The sequence below is a fragment of the Gavia stellata genome, chromosome 24, assembly GCF_030936135.1.
Source record: "Gavia stellata isolate bGavSte3 chromosome 24, bGavSte3.hap2, whole genome shotgun sequence".
NCBI lineage: Eukaryota > Metazoa > Chordata > Aves > Gaviiformes > Gaviidae > Gavia > Gavia stellata.
The window spans coordinates 9,244,202-9,269,490 of record NC_082617.1 but is presented as its reverse complement, the minus strand read 5'-3'; the positions used below and the strand labels follow the sequence as shown (position 1 = coordinate 9,269,490).

The following is a 25,289-nucleotide window of genomic DNA, read 5'->3' as shown; positions in this document are numbered from 1 at the left end:
CCTTTATCTGTGTCCTGGACGCAGGCATCTCTATTCATTCCAGTGGACGGGAAACTAGTCCAAAAATAATAGGTTTGTTTTTTCAATCTAGCTTTGAAATGATGACTATGAGCAAGAGTAAAACATGTTTTATATCTATAAGCGACTAAACCCATTCTTTGTTTCTCTTCATTGAAAATTCGGCGTAGCAATTAAAACATCCATCAAAAATGGGAGTTTTCAGAAAAAGCTGGTGGCTTTACTGTTCCTCATTACGATGCTGATGAAAATATTTTGTTATTGAATCACTACTGGCTGTTTTCCACCAGAAAAGGGCGATGGTCTGCACTCACCTCTGACAAACTGATGATGCATCTTTATTGAAATGCAAGAAGTCAAAACCATTTGGTCTTGGCAAGTTTGCCTCAATAAGATCATTTTGTGTGGGGAGAGACGAAAGGAGTAATAAAATACAAAGAGGCTTTTTTCAATGGTTCTCAGTGTTGCATAAAACCTATTGGAGCAGGTCTGGATGTATTATATGAGCGGTGGGATGAAGTTTCCTCAGATGATGCTGTTGAATGGGGATCTTTATAGCTGAGGGTTAAATGTCTTTTGTGCTCATTGGTAAAACCAAGAGCGGTGTTTGTGCTGATAGTGTCCTCCAAGCTCTGATGGTGACGTACTGTGGCACTGATGGGGGGACTAGAGCACATCCATTTCAGTGGGTGTTCAGGTGCAAATACTGGGCTGTGGGTCCCCGAGTTCCCACCAAACCTTCCTCTGTCTTCAGTAAGCACACCAGCATCTTTTTCTCTCATTTCCAGGTGATCTCTGCAGTATCCAGACTCTCCTTCCACAGTATTGCTCAAACCAAAGGAATTAGGTAAGATCCTTTCAATATGATGCTTTAAATCATGTTTTTCTCTCTCCGTATCCATATTCCTAGTATGTCATCACATCAGACTCTTTAGAAGCATTAATATGGTTGGGATATATTAGGGTTAAACAGACATCAAGGATGCCTTTGGGATGTAGGCAGGGTACATGTAAAAGCACCTCACCAGCTGCTCAGGAGTAGTTTACAAGTAAAATAAGTGAAAATGTAACAGGTTGTGTGCAGTATGTCTGCTGGGGAGGGTGGCAGGGTGGGGTTTAGCGTCTCTTGCCGGAGGTTTTGCTCAGGTCCCCTCTGCAGGGGCTGTGCAGCTGAGGACCGGGACCCCGGGAAAGGCAGCGATGCCCGTCCCTTTTGTCCTGCCCGCGGAGCTGTGGTGTCACCCCACTGTCCCCACCCCTCAGCTGCCCCACTCCCCGGGCTGTGCAGAAGCACCCAGGTGGTTTTTAAGCCACTAACAGCTGGGAAATTCCTTCCTGGCTTTGACAAAGGCACATCAGCGCTGAGTGGGTAATGGGGGTTAATAAGTGACCTGGCCCTGGCACCCAGGGTGGGCTGTCTGGCTGCTGGGGCTGCTCCTCCTCCGCTAATTGAAGGAGCAATGGAGAAGGAATTAAAAACAGCAGACAACCCTATTAAGCAGAGCTGTTATCCTGGTCTTTGTTCAATTCCCTACAAAATTGGTTTGCAGTTGGTTTTCTTGTTAGTGTGCATTTTTATTATTAATCTGGCAACATCTTCTCATTAGGACCACAGGTAGAACTGGGAAGAGTTCTCAGCCTGAAGTCCCTTACCTCCTCTTTTTGGGGGGTTGTGGTTTTTCCCCAGCTATAGAACGCTTTTTCTTTTTTTCCTCCGCAGAACGTGTCTTGCTGCTATTCTGGTCAGGGTGTAGCATGGCAGTGGTCTGCGGCTGCATCCCGGGGCCAGCGCCAGCCCGGGTGGGGGGGTGCGGGCTGGATGGGGCGCCTGCTTTACTTCTAGCCCTGCGGCCCATGCCCCGCCACCACACCCCACGATTTCCACTGCTTGAACTTATTTCCACTGCTTTAACTGCACTGATATTGCTGGAGGGGAACAGCTTTTCACGTGTAAAACAAACTCGGAGCCTTCCCATCTGTTAAACACAAATCTGACAGATCCCACCAGGACTGGGGGGAGATTCAGGGGATGACGGTTTGAGGAAAAAAGACGCGCTGTAAGTTAAGGACTATTTATTGTTAAGAATAGCCCTGAGTCCTGGAGAAGCCTGCAGTGGTTATTATTTTAAGGGAAAAGAGCATCCGAGGCGTTTGGACCCATGTGCACAAGCTGCGGTACCTTTGCCAGGGCTGGGTTTAAGTCTCGGGGCATTGCTGGAAGAGGACGCGAGGTGTCACGCCTGGCAAAGCCCTTCCCTAGGCAGGGAGGTCCTGGTGTCCGTTCGGAGGATGAATGAGCTGGCCCTCCTCGGGGAAGGCTTTGGCTGAATCACTGGTGTTTCTGTTGAGGTCCCCGCTGCCAGGGGTGGGCGGCTTGGGCGGTAGTTGGGAGCCAGGAGCAGGGAGGCTTTGCTATTCTTGTGGATACGCGGCTTTTTCTCATTCATTTTACAACCAGCATTTACGGTTCCCACTAAAATCCCTTATCTTGGAAGCCTTTGGCACCATAATTACACAAGAATAGCGCAGAGCTTAGTGGGTCTTTGCTTCTAACTCTGTTTTCCTGCGTATTAACCCTGCTCCTCCTCCCCATTGCCAACTCTGCAAGAACAGAAAATGCTCTTCCTCCCCTTAGCTGGAAAACACCCCCCGGGATGTCCCTTTCCACCCCCCCATCCCCTGCAGGCGGAGAGCCCTCGCTTTGTCCATTGCTGGACGTTTTTTCCTTTTAATGAGATGATTTCTTGCTACACCATCACAAAAACCTCAATGACAGAAACTAATCTCAGATGAATTAATTTAAGCTGTGGGAACCAGGGGCAGCTCTGGCTCCGTGAATGGACTGGCCACATCGGCCACCGCTGCCCGGCAGCTCGCTGGGGTCCCCACCGACGGTTGGGGTCCCTACCCTCCTCTCCCCCAGTGAAGATGCTGCCATTGAAATAAATGGGAAAAGTCTTGTTGGCTTAGGCACAGTGCTTAAAAACATGGTAAATACAGTGCAATTAGGATTGTATATGGATTGTATGGTTTTCAGCCCCATAGCATGAATGTGGCTCTGCTCCAACCCCTATTTTGGGGTCTAAGACTTCAGGATCACGCAAATTAAGAATGAAATAAATCCGCAAGCCTATTACTTGTCCTTAAATAAATTTCATGGCATGTAGGGTAGAAAAATAAAAATCAATCTTGTATGCTATTCAGTGAAAAATAAAAATAGTCTTTCTGTCTAATAATTTCTGGATACATGAACCTTGTCAGAGAAAACCTGTTTCATAGAGTAAACCAGATAGCTATCAGGCTAGCTATGTTGAGATGACAGAGTGTTTCTTCCAAGGAACAAGCTACAAGCAGCAAAACACGGCAAAAAATGATCTTGAATGCAATGTTTTGTTTGCAGCCCATTGCTAAGGCTGGGCTTAATCTATTGCAGCTGTAGCTACAGCGCGTGCTGCGTCTTCCCTCCTCCTGCTCTGTTCGAGTCCTAGTTGCAGGTTTCAGAAGTCCTGCAGAAAACAGTGTCCCCCTCCAGCACGGTGCATTGCAAAAATAGATTTCTCTCTTGCACGAGGCTGTTTGTGCAAACAGCATAGATGATGTTTCCCTGCTAATTAAAGAAGCGTGTAGCTGCAAGGACCACCGCCGCCACACTGGGTTATTTTTTGGATAGTGCCCCGTGCGTAGCAAGCCCCTGGATGATAAGAGGCTTATTGGTGCCTCCTAGAAAAAGGCACATTTTCCTTCTTTAATTTAAGGCATTCAGAGGAAAGATGGTTTTGTGGCTAAAGACATGTGCTGAGGGGAAAGCGGATGCACAAAACTACGTTTGGATCTCGGCTCTGTCCCAGGTGCCGTACACAGCCCTGGGCAAATCCCTTCGTTTTGTAGGTCTGATTTTCCCCTCTCAGAAACGGGGAGGTAGAAATGCCTCTGTTCACCTGGCTTGCTGGAGACAAGACCTGCCTGCTGGCGTGGGCACAGGCAGCCTCCGGCAGCGCTGCCTTTTGATCTCGTTTGGGAGCGCAGGGTCTGCGGTAATGTGATAATACCCTTTTCCTGGGGTTTTCAGCCGTGTGTCATTTTACAGGCTGTATGTGGGGACAAAGAAAAGATCCTCATTGTGTAGCGTTGCCCATCAGCTAAGGAGAAGAGGTTTTTTTATTTTTTTTTAACTGTTATTGTTCCTTACCCTCTCCTCCATCTGCCTGGAGGACTGTCAGCAGCCGCGGTGAGAAGTTACCACCGTGCTCCTTGCCCACCCGTGGTTGTCTCTGAACAAGGAGCCTTTATTTTACAGCCAGGACGCCCGGAGTTTCCACGGCAGACCTGACTCAGGGCCCATTAAGTCCATTACCCCATTTCTCATGGGGGCTGGCACTAAATGCTTCCAAGTCAGGCGCGAGGATCTTGAAGCAGACAGAAGCAGCACGGTCTTACAAGGATAGTGTGCAAAGGTTCTCCTGCGCTCTGGAGCATGAGTTTTCATTCCCTTTCCAAGTTTTCTCGAGTAAACTCTTAGCTCTCTGGAGGACGACAGGACTTCTTGCTGCAGGTCCCATTAAACCAACTTTTTTCTCCTTAAGACATTCCTGCTGCAGCCCAGGTTATTCTCCATTGCCCATGGTAGATCCCGGTGTCCTCTGGGCTCCAGCCGTCGTCCACCTCGTGCGAGTGAGCTCCGCGGGCTGAATGTGAGCTGTGAGCAGAGGGGACATGTGTTTTTTCATCTCCCCGAGATATATGTTTTTCCTGGAAGCAGAGTTTTGCAAGCAAAGCAGGAGGTTAAGGAATATTGGCTCATGCTGCCTGCATGCATTTTTAATGTGTGCACAGTGAAACCGTCTGAAAACGGGAAGGAGTTAGCGTGTTCAAAGGCCTTTTACTGAGACTTTTAATCTAAGTAAATCCTTTATATATGAACTGAACCTCTCAGTGACTTTCCTTGGAAGGCACTGCAGTTAATAAAATAGATTTAAAAAAATTTGCAAATGGGGAGGAGGGGTGAATCCTATTTGTCAAGAGGAGGTTTTCTCCTGTGGGAGCAGCGGTGGTGCTTTTTCCGGGCGGTGAAGGGAAGGGGATGGTTGTGTTTTCCCCATCCTGGGGGCCAAGGCAGGAGCCCCTCAGGTCGGTGGCCAGTCCAGGCTTGTTGGAAGAATAAGTGACATTAGGTTTACCTCCAGGCAAACACAGCTATGCCAGCCCCTTGCCCTGGGCTGAAGTTTACCTTGCATTTAAAGAAATGAATAAATAGAAGACAAAATGATTCTCTTGGCGTTTCACCTCCACGCATCGATGCCCTGAGGTGGCAAAGCAGATTTGCTGGCAGTGGAGGACAAGCCCTTGGCTGTGGCTGCAGGGCAGCTTTGATCTCAGCGAGAGGTGACGGTGCTTCCGATGCCTGGGAATCCCCTGGAAGTCCCATACGTTGGGAGCCGGGATTTGCTGTTTTGCTTACAGGAGGCTGGACATGTCAGTAGAGGAGAGAAACCCTCCTGGCTTTCCAGGGTAGGGGCTGGCGTCGGTCCTGGTGCTTGTCTGACCCGCTGGGTGCCCACCCCTCCCCTGCAGATCCCGTGCCGAGTGGATGTCAGGGCCAGGGTGCCCACCGGCACCCTGTTGAGTGCAGACCACCGTCCAGGCCATCGTGTCTCCAGTTTGCCCATCTCTACAACGCAGATGATGACTTGGGAAGAGAGAGTCTCAACGCTGGGATTAGCCCAGGTTGGAGCTGGCTCCGGTCAAGTTCAAGGCAGCTAAAGGGTCTGTACCAGCGTCCTCCCATCAGTGGGGATTTAACCCAGAGGAGACTTTCCTCCCACCCTGCTTTGCCTGCAAACCCCGTGCCTTGCCGACGAGGTTCAGCATTGCTCAGCTTTGCCCAGGTAAACTATTAAAACAGAGTGACGTGCTCAAAATGAGGTCTGCAGCGTTATCATCCCTGGAGTTTCTGTACCTAACGGCTTGCCAGTAATATCAGGATGTGTGGGGGGGTGAGAGGGAGGAGGGATGGGAAGGGAGAGTCACAAGCGTCCCGCCTGCGCCGCTCGAGGGGTTGTCATACTGCGCTGAGCGAGCAGCGTTCCTCAGCGCGGCGGTGCCCTGCCTGCCTGCCCGCGGGAGGGGGGCAAAGGGAGCTGGACCTGCGCGGGCAGCCTTGAGCCCCTGCCCTGCAAAAGGTGCATGTCTCTCTGCTCCCAGTGCGTGTCATTCACTGTGTTTGACCTGGAAACTCCTCCGCGCTCCATCTACCAATTCAGAATTAAACCCGGTTTTGTCCAGGTTTCGTGACTTTAATCCACTTCCAGTCTGACTGAGCCCCACTGCGCTGTGGGGGTACCCTTATGTTTGCGGTGGGGGTGACCTGGTGGAGGAGACTTTGTGATCCTGCCAGCAAAACCCACTCCTTGCAAAAGATGGGATGGCACAAGCCCTAGCGTAGCTGGTTGTGGAGACGTTCCCCTTGCTGTCCTGGAGAAGGGAGACAAGGGGAAATCTTTTACGGGATTTGCAAAGATTCTCCAGCATGATGGAGGCTTCATGCTGATCAGATTCGGTCTCTGCTCCTCCCGCCCCTGGGGATGGTAGCTCAACACAGGAGGCGGATCCAGCCGTGTGTGAAAATGGCAAGCAATTAAAGTCGTTAATGATTAAGTCCTCAAGTGTCTTCTGGTGAGGAGGTAGTTACGGGACCTCTTCTCCTGTAAGGTTGGTTTTACAAGGACTGTTTTATTCATTGCCAATGCACTCTCTGTAATTGCACTCTGCCCATTATTTTTTTTTACTGCCACTGTGTATCCGTTGTACGTGCTTTAAGTGTTGCTGTAGAATGGATGGAGAAGACTGTGGAAGGAATCTGTGTCTAGAAACGCGTATGGTTGCTATGCAGTGCTCTCCGGTGCTCCAGGGAGTCTGGAACTGGGACCGGTCCTGGGACTGACCACCGCTCCTGACCAGCACAAAGCCACAGAGGTTCAGCCGCAGACCTCGCAAGCGGAGTTCGAGTGGCGGTGGTTTCCTATGACACGGACAAACCTTCTTTAGAAGTGACTGTAAAGCTTCTTCCTTTGTCAATAAGCAGGATCCTTGGCTAAAAGCAGTTCCTTTCCAGCTAAAAACGTTTTTAACACATTTATTTTGGCACGTATGTATCCTCACAGACTTGCTCCTAAGAGAGTCTGAAAAATATCATTGACATGTTTTCCTGTGCGGCTGCTTTGTAGGCTTGGGAGATGCTGAGGTCACCCCGTAAGCATCTGCTAATGAAAGCAAAGGCAGTTTCTCTCGCCCCCTCCCCACCAGCAGCTTTGCATAAAGAAGATACAGTTCTGATGTGCACAGCTCTGCTTAATGGTCACACGTGGGGCTTGCTGGTTTTTGGGATGCACCTGCCTTGTCGTTGCTCATCGACTTTGCCCGTGTAGTGCTTCCCTTGGGGTTCCCTCTTGTATCACCGGCCACCCTCGCACCGTCTCCCCTTTGGGTGCAGCAGCAAGGCATAAGGCTTTCTCTCCCGTTCAGGGTCAATGCAGAGGTTGATGGGAAAAGGTGCTGGCAAGGTCTCTCTGAAATGCGGTCCTCACCCCAGGTTTGGAGAAGGGCTTCAGGCGTGGCTGGTCCAAAACGGGGGGCTTGGAGGTAGGGGGCTCCCAGTGCTGGGGGACGGGGAGCTCAGGGCTGGGGACACCACCATGGGCTGTGCCTGGAGAGAGGTGTACTCAGGTGCTCTAGGAAAAACCATGTCTCTTTGTGCCCCACCGGGGAGGGGGAAGTGCACGTCTTTTTATTCCTCGTGGACCACAGAAAGTGCGGCTCAGCCCAGGTGGTCCGTTTAGGTCTGGCTTATGTTGCCCAGCCAGACCCCGCTGGGCTGGGACACGCTGGTGGTGCTTTCCTGCGAACAGCCCGCAGTGCTGGTGCTGCTCTGGAAGCGGGCAGAAATATATATTTAGGCAGATACTTGTTTTTATTGGCATGCGTCTCATAGGACTACAGCTGCTCAGGTGCACCAGAGAAACTGCTGCTCAGACTGCTAAAAGTTTTCCTTGTGCTGCTTTGCTACAAGTTAAAACCAGGGAAGTTTCAAGGTTTTTGTTTTTAACAGAGCGTTTTCCAGAGTTGGGCAATTGCAGAGCCTTGTGGGGATGCTGTTAAATACCGTGGGGTGCGTCCCAGGTCTTTACGTCCTGGCTGTGATTTATTTTTATGTCCTCCGGGTGATGGGTGCCGTCTGCTTGGGTTGGTTGCAGTGGCTCGCCGGGGCGAGGGCTCTGGCCGTCTGCCCCCGTGGTGGGTGCAAACCCCCTGCCCCGGTGCTGGGCTCGGCAGGGCACTGCTGCAGTTTCAAGCCGGTGTCTGAGCTGCAAGAGCATCTTCCCTCCTCCTCGACCTGCTGCTCATGCATTCCTGGTGGAACCAGGGCCACCGGGATGTCCCACCAGGAGGGAAGGCTGCCAGTCTCCCTGCTCACTACGCTTGCCATTGATTTTCAGCCACGGCGTTTTCCAATCTAGTTGTTTTCCGACTCAGAGACCTGGGCCAAATAATTTCCTAGTGATTGGTTGTGCTGTTACCCCAGAGGGGTGTTTTCTTCCTTTCTTTTCGAGAAAGATGTCTCTGGATTCCCCTTTTGATTTCATCCATCTGTTATTGTCAACGTGGAGCTGAAGTGAGGAGAAAATCATACTGCTTTCTTGAGCGAAGCATTGGTACATGAGAATTTTTTAAAAATGCGATAATGTGTTGAAACATAAAATTATACGAGCTGTTATTTTTTTGTCTCATAGTCTCCAGAAATACTTGGTTCAGATTTGAGCTAGAGATAAAGCAGGGCATGCAGCTAACCCTTGGGCACTGTGCTAAATGCTGTAAGTGCTCTTCTGCAAAATCATCATCTTTGTGTTATCTGATGATGTAGCTTGCTGTCTCCCCACTGAATTTCTATCAGAATTAATCCTGTGAGAATTTTTGCAAGTTCCAGACCACAAACAAAAGCAAATCATAATTTTTCAGAGGACGTGTCTAAAATCTGGCACAGCATGAGGTGCTTCTTTCCAGAGATGAGTAATGTAACACAATAGTATGATTTTAATTAAATTCAGCAGCTTTTGGTATGCTCCAATGTGTCTTGTTCTGCAGGGAGAGAATTGATTCCATTCTGCTGTATAAAAACGACTCTTGGGCATTCATAGTGTGGTTTTCATCCATCTCGCAGCACTTTACCAAAATCATTCCGTGACGCTTGTTCCCATTTCACAGATGGGAACCAAAGCTTGGAGGTGCTGCCCGGGTCGAGAGCAGGGCTGAAGAAGCAGCTCAAGGTCACCTCTTTGCTCGCGCCTGGTCAGCTCCCAGCCACCTCTTGGTACATCAGTAAATTAAATGCTGCTTTAATCTGCCTAATCCCACTGAAGCCAATGATGAATGCATTTTCAGTTGCGTGTAAACGTCTTGCAGAACCACGTGGTTTTCTTTAGACGGGTCCAGGAGTGCTGCGTTCGTGATGGCATGCCCAGGGGACCCGCTATGGCTCTGGGGTGCCAGAACTGATGGCTGGTGGGGGACCCATGGGGACAGGGTGATCCCATGCTCAGGGAGTGGTTTGCCATCCTGGAGAAAAAGAGAAGTTTAAAAAAAAGGGGGCAAGGTTGCAGCTATCAAAATGACATCTTACGAACAGCTGAGGTCTGAGCGCTTCCCATGGAGAAATACATTTTGGGATTGAAGCAGTGTTAAACCTCAGCAGCGGGACAGATGGGCTCATCTGGAAGCACGGGAGCTGAAGCCCGCTGCCAGCCCCCCACCCAAACTCGCACGGAAAGCACAGCCTGAAGTCCAAAATCTTGGTGAAATCGCAGACTCACGTGGGTTTTCTTTGTATTGCCACGATGCTTTCTTCAAAACAGGGTTCTTGGTGGATCTGCATACCCAGCCATGGGTTTTGTGAGTTACTGCAAGGTGTAATTACGGTCTGTAGATACCATGCTATGGAAACGTTTTTCTGCCAGATCCTGAGCCAGGAAGGCTCAGCACAGCCCTGTCCATCCCAGCAGAGCTGTAGAAGCTCCTTTGCCGCAGCTTGAGGCTCTGGTCCTTTCCGGTTATGAAGAAATCCCTCGCAGAAGGGGCAGCAGATGGGAGCAGCTCAGGTTTCCCGGGTGTCACATACTCCACCTGCTTTTTAAAACACTGAAGTGTGATCACTGGACTTAGGAAAACGGGGCGGGGAGATTATCATGCTGGCGTTGGGAGGCTGGAGTCCCGCTCCCGGTAAGGGATGAGCCACCAAACACCCTCCTGTGGGGGTTTGCACAAGTCATGAAAACCTCCTTGCAGATCCGCCCGACAGTCTCCACCGAGAGATGGGAACAGCTCCTTGGGACGGGGAGCGGTGAGCGGGACGTTTCCACCCTGCGTGCTTCTCACCAGGCTTACTGTTCCCAGGGCTGGTGCTTGGCCCCACGAAATCAGAATGGAGACAGGGAGAATAGAAAATAAATCATGTCGGATCCTCCCTGCTCTGTCACACATGGATTTGAGGCTAAGATGCTACTGTACAAAATTCTCAGGCTAAAGCTGACCCATCCCTGACCCTCTGCATTCTCTGTGACGGTACTGCAGAGGAGAACAGCTGGCTTCAGTTGCTAGGACAAAGCACCCAGATGCTCCAATATGTTCATAAATAAATAAATCTTCCTGCTTATTGCTGTTAGAATTGCAGCCTACCTGGCTCTTCCCATTAAATAATTCAGAGGAGGGAACAGCCAGGCATGCATCGAGCTGCACCTTCTCCCTGCAGAGAGGATCGCTGCAGGGGAGCATGCAGGGGCGGCTGATGAGGATACGGCGTGGCATGGATCATGGGGCAACCCGAGTGACCACTGAGAGCAGGGGAAGGGGGAAATATTAATTGATTATCGCCGTGTGATGTACTCTGGCTGTGGACTGCTTCTGCCTTTCCTTGCGAGAGCGCGTTGCATTAGCGGGGTGCTGCGTGCTGTGCGTGTGCAAGCTCCCCAGCCCAGAAAGTATAGCCTGAATGTTTTGTAAGATCAAGGGGGTGCTTTGCATCGCATGTCGAGAACGATCATCTGCTGTAAGTCTCGTCCTCAAGAGGAGAAGCTCTCTCTAAACTCCGTAACAAATTACTTGGTCTTTCCTTCTCCTTTAGGCTCTGACACAAACACATCAGATCGATCCTACTTTCGTTCTCTCCTTTGATCTCTGGAAGTGATGCTGTTGAATGCTGTGGGGTTTGTCTGTGAAGAAGTCTACTCTGGGAGGTTTATTATCTCTAAGAGCCTGTTCCAGCGGTGTTTGATGTTGCTGGGGCTTTTGCTCTTCATCTGAGCGGGATCGAGCTTGCTGCAGCTCAGGCACGGGCTGGGAGGATAAATGGCTCAGCAGGTGGTTCTTCATGACAGTGGAGTAAAAAACAAAGTCTGGTGCTTAACTAATGTTATTAAATAAGAGACGTTTTCAAAGGAACTGGGATCTCTGCAAACCCGTTGGTGGACCCGTTTCAGTGGACACAAATTACTTCACTCATTACTGTTGGGCATTCCCAGCTATAGCATTTAATACTATGTATGAAGTTGCAGTGCACCTGGAGATCTGTAAGAATTTCCCAGGGAATCAGTAGCTTTTAGACCCCTGGACTTCCAATGTTTCTGCTCTTTTAAAAAAAAAAAATAACGACATACAAACTGGTCCCGAACAATGCGTTTGCTCTTGGGGAGCTCATGGCTGGGGAACATGCAGCACTGTCACCCAAACAGATGGAGATGCTTCTCCCTGCGTGGTTGGGGCCAAGTTGATAAATCTCCATGAAGACATCTAAATGCAAGCCCTGTGCTGGACCGGGACGTGCACAAGGGAAAACCCGCTGAGAAACACTGGGTTAAAAGTTCACCCAACTGGCTTTTCTTAGAGTTGGCTTGACATGGATCTGGTGGGGCAGGAGCGAGAGCAGGGCTCTCCTCCCCCAGCCTCTCCCCACCACATCACGTCTGTTTCTGTAGCCAACTCAAGTGGAAAACGTTGCCCCGAGAGGAGCTCGGCCCGTGGCAGAGAGCCATGAAGGTGATCTGATGGGAAGTGGCAAAACCAGCAACATGGGGAATAATTGATGGGACAGGGCTGGAGTGGGCAGTTCACCCTGCGTCTCCGGCCAGCACTGCCCTGACCCCCGGTGCCAGTGCACGTCTAGGTAGAAAAGTGTTTAATATGTTTTTCTATAGCTGGCTGCTGGAGGTTTATCCTCATCAGCTCATTGCTGGAGGATTAATTTTTCCTGTGTTCAGCGAAGAAAAAGAATGTAAATGGATACATAAGGGAACTGAAGCCAAAAGTAGGGAGATATTTAAAATAACAGCCATAACTAGTAGGGCTAAATTAAATTTTGTTGTTGCACATAGGGCTTTTGGGGAAGAGCAAGGACCGTTTAGCCGAGAGCTGCCCATGGCACGGTCCCAGCCCTGGGTGACTTCTCCTGCAGTCTGGGGTTGGCACCCTGTTTTGGAGAAGGGGAGAGGAGCTGTGGGGAGATGGCAGCTCTGCTCCCGCAGCGGTGACATGGGGACACGGGGAGCCTCTCTGGAGCCGCTTGTGGCATGGGAAGCTGGCGAGAGAGGCACGAACAAAGGGCAAACCCAACGCTTCCTCCAAAACGCTGTCCTTCAGCTCCAGATTTTAGATGGTCTATTTAGTAATCCTCTCCTCGGTGTGACTTTCCTTCTAATTGCGTTCTGTGCATCCTTGTTTCGCCATTAGCTGCTATTGCGGAGATACAGCTTATTAATTCCTCCCCTGCCCTGACTTTCACTCCGGTGCTTTGCCGACGGTCAAGGTGAAGCTGAGAGGGCTGACGGAGCTGGCATCTCCATGAAACTCTCATTAGAAAATATTTTTCTCTTTGCTGTCTCCTTGTCTTACATGGAAGGGTTTATCAGAGGAACTGATTACACCTCAAGCTCAGATTTATGGTTGGAAATGTGTGCTTGTGATTTTAATATTCTTTGTGGCTCTTTCACTTCTTTCTTTCTGGCATGGTGAGCACTGGAGAAGGAAATAGAGATTAAGAGCAGAAGGTGCATGTAAAAGAAAGGAGGTCGTGCCTTGTGGTGGATTTTTTTACCTGATTATTTTAACAAGTGGTGTTTAACAGGGGTCACCTCCGATTTCTCCTTTCTTGCTGGAGCTGTGCGGGATGGTGTAGCCCTGCGGCAGCAGCTGCCGTACCCCCTCGCCCGTTGGGGCTGAAGTCCGAGACCGGTTCCCATGATGGGCTTGGCCATGTGCAGGAGGAGCCGGTGGCTTTTGTGTTTGTCACTAATCCCCAGGGGACAGAAAGGAGAGGAAACGCATGCAGACGTGCACGATTTGTAAAGATCCTGGGTCCCTCGTGGTCTCTCACTGCACCTTTATGCTTTGAAGCTTCTCTCCAAAATGGGCTTCCCCGCACATCTCGCAAACGCGTGGGCAGCTGTTTGTGCCAGATGTTGGGGCGTTGGGATGATCGCCCAATGGCACCTGCCTTGCAATGAGACTATGAGAGCCGGCACAGCCCCATCTGCTCTTCCCACCCATCGCTCTCCTCCCTCCCACGTTGCCGCTTTGCACATGGGCATGGTTAGACATACCAACCTTGGGTGCTCCGTGGTTCCCGTGGGTTTGCATCTCGAGCAGAGGCACAGCAGCCCTGATAGATGGTGGAGCACGAAATCGTCCCGCTTTGTGCCTGGGGTCACCACCTGGTCGTGGTTTTAATTGAACTCGCTGCAGGTTTGAGCACTGTTTCAAAACACTTGGTCTGAAGCTGCTCACCAAAGGAAAGGTGAAATATAGCAGAGGAGGGAAGGCAAATTAGTGCTAGAGACAGAATCCAAAAATAGTAAATTCAGGGGCTAGCCAGGCCATGTATTAAATCTTGCAGGAGAGGCGATCTATTGTGAAACAGGGAGGGTGGAAGGGAAGAGGAGGAAATTGCTCTTGGGGGCAGTTAAAAGTTCACGTGTATCCAGTTTTGCTCCCCCGCAGCATCAGCATCCCATCCCGTGCGACACTGAGCCTGGGGACGCCCGGCTGCCTTCGCTGCGATGCCCGCAGGGACGGCCCGAGCTGCCCTGCCGCAGCCCGTGTTCCCTGCGCTCTGGCTGGAGCGAGGCTTGCTGTGGCCGCGGGGAGCCCCAGCCCGACCCAGCCATAGTCGCAAGGTGCATCCAGCCCCAGCAGAGCCGTAGCCCACTGTGGCCCCGTGCCAGCAATAATACATTGGGTTTAATTAAAGCAGTATTTTTCATCTCCTTCATACATTATTTGGTTATTACTTCGGAATGAGCCAAGGAATTCTTGTATTCCCCCCACTCCCTCCCTTTCTCTTTTAATCTGCTTTCTCCCCCCTTCCTTTTGCCCTTTTGGTGTCCTTTCCCTCCTCCCCAGGGTTTTAACTTTTTTCAGCTATCACAAAGTTGTTAACATGAGGAAGCCCAGGGTTCGTAAGGACTCATTCGGTCTGGTGGGATCGGCTGCTTGCAGCGGTGGGAGACACCGGTGGGAAGCAGCTTGGTGTGCCCCAGCCGTGCCCCAGCCGAGCGGGGCAGGAGCTCGCAGGTAGAAAGGCTCCATCCCGGGTGGAGAAGAGAGTCTTTCTCTGTCCCAACGAGTCCAACACCGGACTTGAATTGGATTTCTGCTGAGTTGTTTGTGCAGCAGCAGCACAGCGGGGAGCGGCGGCTCAGACACGGGGTCTCAGAGATGCTGTTAGACGATGCAGCTCCTCGCTTCGGTGCTCGGATGGTGCCCTGCGGTGAACCGGCCTCACCACCTGGTTTCTTGTCCTGCCGTGCCAGCGCTGCCCTCGGGAAGCAGCGGAGATGATGTCCTCCTGGGAGCTAATGCCTCAATAGGAAAAAGACGTATTTGCAATGAATATCTTGTTCCGAAACACCCTCTGCTCAACGGGATGCTCGGGGCTGGGCTGAGTTCAGCTGGGGCTGCAGGGGATCTGCTGCGAGGGGTGAGGTACACCACTAACGCTGTCATTCCTCTCCTTCCCCAGGCCCTTCCCATCGGAGGAGACCACGGAAAACGATGACGACGTGTATCGGAGCTTGGAGGAGCTGGCGGAGTAAGTGGCCTCGCCATCTGACGGGGAGGGGACGTGAAGAGGGAAAAGTTGCAATGTAGTTCAGCGAAGTCGGATAACATTTGACGGCGGGGCTCGGAGAGCCGGCCCGGCTGCTTTGATCAACTTGCCAGGAGATTTTTGTGCTCTGACAATAGTCTGTCTTTTCCCATGTAGAGCCCTGGGAGATAATACTTTTAATCAGGTTGAGTTTATGGGTGGCTCAGCGAGGGGTGCGGGGGGCCAAGCCCTCGGGGAACCCCTCCGCCTGCTAAATCCCATTGTTAGCTGCAAAACCCTGGGATGCAATTCCTCCTCCGAGCCGACTGAAGCTGAGCTGCTCGCTGGGACTGGGATACCCATTGCTAACTCAGCACTGGACCCCTCCCGCGGCGTTTTTGTGGCCTTGTGGGTGCTGGCACATGGGTCTGCATCCCCCATGAGTGATTTTGGACCAGAGCAGTCCCTCGCAGGTGACCCATCCTGCCTGCCACTGGTGGCGTGGTGGGATGCGGGGTGATGCTGCTGGGGTTTCTGTGTCTATATTGATCTGGGTCTCTGGTGTCTGTGTTTTGCTGCCCGTGGTGATGATATAACGGGCTTTTAAAAGCAACCTTGAACTGCAATGTGTATGGTGAAACGTGGGCGCTATCGGAATTCGATGGCAGCGTTCCCGACGGCCAGGGTTTTACTTATGAAGTGCAGTCTGTTTCATATGGAGGGAAAGTCTGTATGGGTGGATATGTGGCTTTATACAGTTAAATATTATTGTTCCACAACATAAATAATAAGACTCCTTAATCCAATGAGTTCCTTATGGCTTCAGTTATTACAAAAGTAAATCATAAATTACTAGTCAAGGGAACGGAGTACCCTGGAATCCCCCGCTCGCGGTTTGCTCCCAGCAGCTACAGTTTAATAAAATTTTGACTTATAAAGGGATCCTTTCAAGAATAACATTCCCCCCCCCCCAAAGTTCACAAAATCCCTTTAATATTGGGTTTTAAAATTCCTGATTCTCACACATAGGCATGCTTTTAATTGGAGAAAGGTTTGTGGGTGAACTCGCACACAAGCGCCGGTGGGGATGGCAGCCCTCTCCTAGAAATCGGGGTTTCGGCGCGGTGCACTCAGAGGGGGTTATTTGGTGTTGAAGATGGGGTCCCAGCTTTAACTGCTCTGCTGCCAGCGGTGCAGCTTCCGCAGGGTGTCCGGGTGGAAGCTTCCCAAACTGTTCCTCAGACCTTTGCTCATGGCTGCGAGTTGGTCCCTCTATGAGAGGGGCAGAGATGCCCAAGTCCTGTGCTCAGATGGCTTAGAGGTTTATTTCTTCTTGGTTGCCCTGTTCTGTCCCAGATTGTCTCCAACTTTTAACTTTCCCTTTTTTCCCATTCTTTGCAAAATCCTCTTCTTTGCATCTGTAGTTGGGACCACTGGGGAAAGGCATGTGTAGATCAGCACGGGGATATTGCACAAATTCCTGCATCCAGGTCTGCCCTCCTGGTGCAGCCAGGTTGTGCAGGAATGACAACCTACGAAATGGAGACGTAATTCACCCGTTACTGTAAAAACCCCAGAAATGCCCCGGAGAGTCCCTTAGCACGAGTGTTGCCACTGCCTGGAGACACATCGGCAATAGTCCCCCTTTCTCCCTTTGACAAGGAACGTCTCTCCGTGCTTGACAAGGAAACTTTCATTGGAAATTTGCTGGTCACAATGGTGCATACTGGGCACCGATGCTGGACGCTGGCAAACGGCGGGGCCGCATGAGAAAGCTCTTTCTTAGCTGCTGCCGATCTCCAAACAGCTGAACAAGGGCGTCATTCACGAGCTGGGAATGATTCACTCCATCCAGCATCTTTGCATTGAATATTGCTGATGATCCAGCAGCCTTGGGAAGATCCGAGTGCATCCAAAATGCTTTATTGAAGGCAAAGAAATGATTTTTACAGCAAGCGGTGAAGTGACCCAACACGAGGAAGGAACCGCTACCGAACAGCCCGACCAGACGCAGCAAATCCTCCCTTTTGCAAGAGAGACCCCTCCATCTCTGGGTGGTTTTTTCCACGTTAACTTGCTGCATCCGAATGATTATTTTTGCCTTTGGATCATTTTGGAGGGATGCACGGTCCTGTCCGTAAAACCACTATGAAACGTGCTGCTGCAAGGGCCCAGCCTGCTGTCCCCGCTGGCCTCGGAGGGCCGGGGTGAGGTGAGGAGGGACAACCCCGGTGGGCTCAGCACCGCCAAGTCACCCCCCGGGAGAGAGGAGTCTCCCAAAGGGAGCTCTCTTTGGTCATTGTGCTGCTGGGATAAAAAGCGCAGGATAAATATTGAGCTGGTTCTAACAAGACATTTTGGGGGTTGGTAAAAGTGGGGATTTTTGGAGAATGTCAAAATGCTTCATTTCAACCTGAAGTACTTAAACGGAGCGGTTCAGTGGCCCCCATCTGAGATTTTGGGTGAATTCCTGTTCTGCAAAACATTCACAATATAAGCGTATTTGTGATGGAGGTGCAGATTTGGGAAGCAGAAGGAACTGGGCTTTGTCCCCGTTGTCCCCATGATGCCCTAAAGAGTGAGCGCCTTTGTCCCGGCGGGCAGCGAGGTCTCTCCCGGCGCAGAGGAGCCGCAGCAGCCGGGGACAAAAGCCAGCGCCGGAGCTGGGAGCGGATCAATAGCAGCACCATGAGGGCCGTTTACGTGAGCTGCAGAAACAAGCTGTCTGCCTGCAGCACGAGGTGGCCGCGGGGAGCTGGTGTGTAGAAAGGATGCTCATGCCTTGGTGAACCCATTGTGCGTTCACCTTTGGGGTATTGCAGAGATTATGCTGGGCTGCATGCAGCCCCCCAGCGCTGGGTCAGCCATCCAGCAGAACAAGGCAGATAATTGCCTGGAAACAGCTATTTATTTAAAAAAAAAAAAAAAAAAAAAAAAAAAGGCAAACCCCAAAACCCAAAAGAACAATTGGTGATGGAAAGGGGAGGGGAAACTAAAAGGGTATCAGGGGAGCTAGAAAGTTCTCAAATGCCCTCTCCTCAGCCCGCCGGCCCCTCGGTTTGCTTTGCCGTTGGCCAGATGGCAGCCTGCGGAGAGCCCGGGCAGATGGCGAGGGCTGGCCGGTTTGCAAGTGGTGCCTGATCGATACTGGGAGGAGCGTTAAAGGGACGTTTGTCCTCTGCGGCCTGATTTATTTCAGCGTGCCCTAGTGCCAGACCCTCAAGCAGCAGCTGGTTTTGGGGGAGTTTGCCCAGGAAACGAGCAGGGTTTGCAACAGCAAAATGTGGGTGTGTTCGCTGGAACCTGCCCCCAAAAATCAAAGCGACCCTTGTCCTGATGAAGCTCCCATGGGTCTGCAGGGATGTGAGCCGCTGCCTCCCGCACGGCTATGGCTGCTGGGCGCTGATGCAGTCGGCAGTTATCCACCTTACTGCTGAGCATCTTCCCTGCCGAACGCTTTTCCATCTCTCCTGATGGCCGTTTCAGCTGCCCCAAACCATGCTGGTACTTCGGAAGTTATACTTAACGTTTAACCTAAATTTTCTCTGCTGCCACTTAAGCTCTCTCCAGCTATTTTGTCTCATTAAATTTATGAGAGCGATTAATCCTGGTGCTCTTCACAGCACCAGAACCTTCTTTATCATGAACCTTCTCCACTTCATGGCACTGTCCCTCTGCGCGGGCACGAAGCCCGGCAGGCTCAGGTGGATTACATGTAGGGTGGGTTTTGGGTTGTTTGGTAGCTATTTGAAGAATTCAGAGTCAGGCAGAAGTGCTGTGAGTGATTTGCCACGGAACATTTAATTTGCATAACTTTTACCTCCTTTTTTCCTTTAAAAGTGAATTGCTTTGAGGGGAGGAGTTGTAGTGTTGCAAAAAGGACAAAAGAAAGTGTTTTAAGCAAAGCAGCTCCCCACCAAACCCGGGGGGGCTTCATCCCACAGGTCGGTGTCCCCTGGTCTTGTTTCGAGCTTGCTGGGGATTTATCCCCGACAAAATTATTGGGGATAGTGGTGTATTTCTGAACCTTTCATCGTAGAGAAGGGGAGTTGCAGAAGGTCTCCTGCCTAGCCTCAATTTCTCAAGTGATGCAACTCGTTTGGGCACAGACTCTGCCAACAACCTGTCTCCTGCCAAGAGCTTCTCACTGAAGTTTCTCGTACTTCTTTCACTGCTGTCACCAGCACTGCATCCTCATATCTTCCAAAATAGTGATATGATCAGCAGAAATTCTCCGGTGCATTAAAAAACGTAATGAATAGAGGAGCCGAGGTGAGATGATAAGTTAGCTGCCACTTTTCTCATTATTTTTGCTGTGTTGGAAGAACCACGCACGCTAGCCAGTTAAATAAATGGCTCCGTGGTACAAGGCGCTGGAGCCATAGCACTTGTAAACGTGTCTTTTCTTCTTTGTCACCAGTAAAGATTTTTATATGTCCTGCGTGTGCCATCTCTAGGATCATGTTAGTTGCTATAACAGTGTGAGGCTCATTCTTGGAATTATAATGTTCCACTTTGAATGGGGAACGTACGACCTAAGTAGAATAGATGGCAAAAGGCCTCTCTTGCTATTTCCAGACGCGTGTCTCCGTCCAAGTACAATCTGGCTAATTAAAACCCTGCAAGATCTCGACTCTGCACTGCACATCTTGCACTCCTTCACCCTGAAACCTAAGCCTGCCAGATGTGCTGCAAATATAGGACTCTGCTTGTCCTCGTCTGACGGAGACCGTGAATGAGGGGGTTGGTCGGATGAACCGTCTATTTATAGCTGTAAGTGCAGAGTAAGAATGAGAAAGTGGAGGATTACTGGGGCGAACTGGAGCCTCGCAGCTGCTGGGCAGCTGTCTCACGGACCCTGCAAATGCACTTCCAGCCCGGACCCAGCGGTGGCTCTGAGGTCTTCTGGCTCTTAACCTTGGCCACAGGGCTGGAAATTTGGGTTTGTCTTTTGGTTGTCTTATTTTAGTTCCTTCTCCCTCCTTCTCCTCTTTCTTTTGCTCTTCCTGGTGGTTCTGGCTCTTTCATCAGCGGAGTGAAAGCCGCACCGTGGTTTGGACAGGGTTTTGGTGTGATGGGTTTGCCCTGAGGGCCTCGCTTGGGCTTGTCCTTGAATTCTTGAGTCTGGTATAAACTCCTCAACTTCCCGGAGCAGCTTTTATGGATGAAGAGGTCCTTCAGTGGCCCTTGAGTCCCTCAGAGCTTCCCCACTTGCCCTCCTCATCCACGGTGTCGGTTGCAAAGGCGATGTGCAGCATCCCCTTAGCACAGCAGACCTGCTATAGACTATTTACCAGGGCATCGCGGGCCGTCTGCGCCCGTCCCCTGGTGCGGGCAGCCCAGTCGGGAGCTCATCTTCTCCCAAAGGCCAAATGCAGACTGTGCCCTCTGTTTTGGCCCAGCACTGAGCTCTGGAAGGCTGGTTCCCAGCGGTGGGAACCGTGGGACCAGTGCCTTCCCCCAGGGCACTGAGGTTCTTCCTCAAACTAACTCAACTTTGGCATCCTATTTGGGAAGATATGTTTAAAATTCGGCTGCGCTTTAGGCAACTGCTGCATGCGGAGGTGCCCGGCGTCCCTGAGGGACCCCCCCACCCTTCCCCAACTCGCTCCTTCCATGTCCCTGTTCGTCCCTTACTCCGAGGCAGCAGCCTGGTATCGGTCCCTCTGTCAAGAGAGCTGCTCCTTGGCATGGCTGCTGCCTGCTTGGGAGGGCATTTGCATGGAGCGGGCATTGCCAGGGAGGAGGAGCTCAGCCAAAAGCACTGGTTTTGCCTGAAAATGCCTTAGATATGAAAAGCTTTATTCTCCTTGCCTTGAATGGGCTTTCCTGGCTAGGCAAGATGCTGCCAGCCCAAAGCTGGTTACATCCATCCTAATAACAGCAATTCCAAATGCCAGCGTTAAGTCTGAAGGGCGGATAAAATCCCTTTCCTAAACCCAGAGCTGTCAACAAATCTCCTAATCCAGGCAGTAGATTGTAGGCTCCGATACCCACGGGTAACTCGCAGACTCTGCTGCTTTTATCGAAGGAGTAAATCGCTTTTTTCTGCAAAGACAGAGGTGAGGATCTGGCCTTCCTTGCTCAAGTTGTTCAGTCTACGCGTGACTTGCTTGGGATGCTGAATTTATTGCCTCCCACAGCAGGGGACTGTGCTAAACACGGCAAATAACTGCCCTGCTTTCCCTCCCCTTATGGCATTTGGAATTTAGTGTGTTCTTAGGCTGCCACTGCTAAAATCATCCCGATGCCTGTTCTCTTTTTTAATGATGGGGAGAGTATGTATTTTCAACTCTGACAGACAAAATGCGGAGACTGATGAAAATCAATGTGTGCAAAGCAGCGGCGTCAACAGCCGTACACGCACCCGCAAAGCTCGGCCGCCTCTGGGCTGCTCCGGGAGAGGCTGATCTGCACGTTTTGCTGCTCTCCATAGAACTGGCAGCCGCTGGTGTTTCTCAGAGACGTACTAGGAATGGGCTGTAATAAATAAGGGTCTGCTGGACAAAGGTATTGTTGTTTTAATACCACCACGGCTGTCGGGTTTGAGCATCAATAGTGCCTCTCCCCTGAGCTCTGAAATGGAGGTGTCTTTCCAGATGGCCTCAGAACAAGGGAGTTGTCCCTTTTTTTTTGCCTCAGGCCAGAAAACGGAGATGGGAAGGGCTTGTACCGGTGCTGATGAGCAGGAACGAGCGGAGCAGCGGGGGCTTGGCCCCTTGGTTAGAGCAATGAGAGTGGCAAGGCACCATCAGGATGTGGCTGCCGTGATGGGTACAGTGTTCGTGTCAGATGGCTCTTGGCAGTTCTGTGAGCAAATACGCTGTGTTTGCCCTTGGTAGGTGTTCCTGCCCCTTTCCTGGGGGGCCCAGAGGAGCTCTGGGTAGGGCCAGGCTGGGCAGGGTCCGTGGGGCACCCCTCCTTCTCCAGGCTTGGTCCAGGGAGCCCGTGATTTAGCAAAGCCCCTTCAGCATCCCACGCTGCCGCCTGGGTTTGTCACAGTGATGTCCTGCTGCGTGCCCGGCCGTGGTCCGGAGCTCGGGGCTCCTCGGTGGGGGAGAAAAGGAGGGCTTGTCCAGGCTAGGTCCCCCGCGCAGCAGGAGGCTGGGGAGAGGCGATGCTGGGGTCTGGGGCTTGGACGTGGTGCCTGGTTGTGCTTGTGTGCAGGAGAGGAGGTCCACGTGATGCTGAGGATGCGGGGCTTCCCAGGGACACCTCAAGATGCTGTCTTCTCTTTCTGCACGTAGCCCAAAACAGTTGCTGAGCTCTCTCGTTGATGGTGATGAGCAGCCATCACACAAAGCGAGCTCTGCTCCGGCAGCAGCATCACCGCGGCACTTGCCGTGGTCATATCATACCCAGCCAGGCTCGTGCTTGTGACATAAACCCAACCATACGTTTCCTAACGACCCGCGAGCCAGGGAAATGATGTATGGAGAGACAGCCAGCAATCCGAGAGGTGCAGGCGGGAAGGGAAGATTAATCAGGAACCAGGAGTTGCTCGCTCTGGATAAGGAGCGGAGCTGAGAATATAAATATTGGTACAGATAATAACGGTGACGGCGACGCTTGGGAAGGGGAAGATGGATCACCAGCTATTAGTGGGCATTATTACAGCAGCTGCAATGCATCACTCTGGAAGAATGGGATGGATACATCATGCCAGTGTATTTATTTAAAATCCCCAAACTTTTATTAAATAAATCTGTTTTTAAAAATAGAAAGAACTGCATTTAGAAAAGAAATAAAGCCCAGTTTTGCAAACAGATGTGCTCTGCTGCTCCATGCTGTATAATATAGAGATGTCAAGTGTTACAGTTTGAGCATGGTTTTACACCTAAATATATTTGTATGTAATTAATACCCACGTTGAAAGAGACAGCTCGTAAAATATGCGAACGCTCTTTGATATTCCAGCGTTTCACGCTGTCCTGATCCCACGGGGTTGACTTCAGTGGGAGCCATTAGCAATCAGCACCTGTAGATCTAAGCACTAAAATTATTATTGTTAATTGGTATTTATTATGGGTTGAATTTTCAAAAGTGTTCTAAGACTTAGGAGCCCCTGAGGGGGGTTGTAAAGGCTCAGACGACAATTAAGTACCTAGCACCATCACCTTTAAATACAAGTTGGGCACTTACGCCTTGGTGATGCCTTTTAAAGCCTGTGCTTGCAGGGGCATCCCTAAGTGATACAGGCAGTTCTGAAAACGTGACTTTTTTGCTGCTTAATTTATCTCTGATGTAAATATTATTACTGGGCTCTGCTCGGCGTTGGGGCTGAGCATCACCGAGCTGAGCGTCTGGCAAGATTGCCTTATGGTGATCAGGAGAGTCTCCTCCTCCTCTGCGAAATGTGAGGTTAAAAATCAGCCAGCTGCCCATCAGGGCAGGGATTGTGCTTTATGGGAGTCGGTGCATCACCCCGAGAAACTGGATCCAGAACTTTTAAATCTGGAGGCGGTGCCCGTGGCGGGAGGGCTGGGATGCTTCTACCTGCTGCATGCAGCCATCGAGTGATTATTTAGTATTGCTCACTGCTTTGAATGGACATGAGCTCCTCCAGCAGTTTGCAGCCCTAATGGGGGGAATGGGGATGATTTCTTTGCCGCGAGGGAAGCCTTTTTGTGAGAAAAAGCAAAAGCAGACCAAGAGTGAGTGCAGTGCCTTAAACATGCCAAAATCCAACCCGTTAAAATTTATTCTCCGGCTATAATATAGTTAAAGTCACTGACGCGAGAGCTGCTCCTTGTCCTAAAGAGGAGAGGGAGGAGATGAACAGGAGGCTGCGGGCATCTCGGGAGGCAGGTGGAGCTGGACCTGGTCGCATGCGGTGGCTCAGATGGTCCCACCGGGGCGCTTGGCCGGTGGCTCCGTCTCGGCCGGGCCGATTAGCGCTGAGCAAAAAATCCGCAGGGGCAGAGCTGGCAGACCGTGGCAGGCTGGGCATCACAGGCGTGCCTGGCACGGGGCTCGGAGCGGCTTCTTGGCTGCCATCCCCGCTCGTGTCGAGCGGCGTTTCGCCTTTTCCAGCCTCCAGCGAGCGGAAAGAGATGTGCAGCGGGTACCGATCCAGGAAAACCAGAGACTCCTAATGCAAACAGAGAACGTGGACTGAACATGTCAATGCTGTGGGCCAGGAGGATTTTCTTATTGTCGTGGTTATCCTCCCTCCTTGGTGCCAGAGCAGTTGTTGGTTTGCCTGATCAAGTGACAGTGAACGTACCCTCTTTATTATCGCTAAATCGCTCTCCTTCTCGTTCCAGCGAACATGATCTGGGGGAGGATATTTATGACTGCGTCCCCTGTGAAGATGAAGGTGATGATATCTATGAAGATATCATCAGAGTGGAAGTTCAGCAGCCCATGGTAACAATTTCTATGCATTTTTAAAGCTACACCTTGATGGGAGGGGAAGGGAGAGGATTCAACTACATAAATAAGTATCCGCCAATGACAGGTGATGCTGCGGGGAAGCGAATCGCTTTGCATCCTTCCTCGAAACTGAGCTGCCTCGAGAGAGGTAAAAGTAAGCCAAGCTGGGATGGCGCTGGGCTGGAGGGGGTTCTCCGAGGAGTTTCCCAGCCCATTCTGTCATCTGAAGGAGTTTAAGGAGGCGGAAGGGAAAGGAAGAGCTAATAAGCCCTAAAAGATAAGCTAAAAATAGCAATTTGCTGCTGAGCCAAGGCAGCGTGTGTCCCTTCAGCCCTTTCTGGGGAGGGGGGAGCACGGCGGCTCTGCCTGCTCCATCAGCCAGATGTGCCGTGTCTGCCTCGAGTATTTTTAGATCGGGGCGAGCACTGACAGATCTGTGCGTGGAGGATTCAGCTCTTGTTTGTGCCTGTTGCTGCTCCTGCCTGGGTGTCTCGGAGCAGGTAGATGTTTACAGTGGAGCTTTCTGGGGCAGCGGGGACCCGTGTGGCTTTAGGGACAAGCAGCCAACCCCATTCATCATCTGTAAAAGCCTTTCAGTGATGGGGAAACCCGGCTGTGCAGCACGCACAGCCTCGTGGAGGGAGTTGCATTAACTCCAAGGGCTCTGGTGCAAGTATCGTGCTCCATGGATGAGCCAGGAAGGCGCTGGTGACCCTTGCATCTCCCCAGATGTGCTCACAGCTGCCCTCGCTACCTATGTCCCCAGCGCTGG

The 25,289-nt window shown here is 51.2% G+C and overlaps 1 protein-coding gene across 2 annotated transcripts in view; it reads left to right on the top strand.

Annotated features, from left to right (window-relative positions):
• Positions 1-25,289, top strand: part of VAV2 (vav guanine nucleotide exchange factor 2) — a 151,901-nt gene that overhangs the window by 97,355 nt on the left and 29,257 nt on the right. For both annotated transcript variants that reach the window (XM_059828639.1, XM_059828640.1), the window contains exons 3-5: positions 807-865; positions 15,077-15,145; positions 24,409-24,511. In XM_059828639.1, coding sequence (XP_059684622.1) covers positions 807-865; positions 15,077-15,145; positions 24,409-24,511 — 231 coding nt within the window. The remainder of the gene's footprint in view (positions 1-806; positions 866-15,076; positions 15,146-24,408; positions 24,512-25,289) is intronic.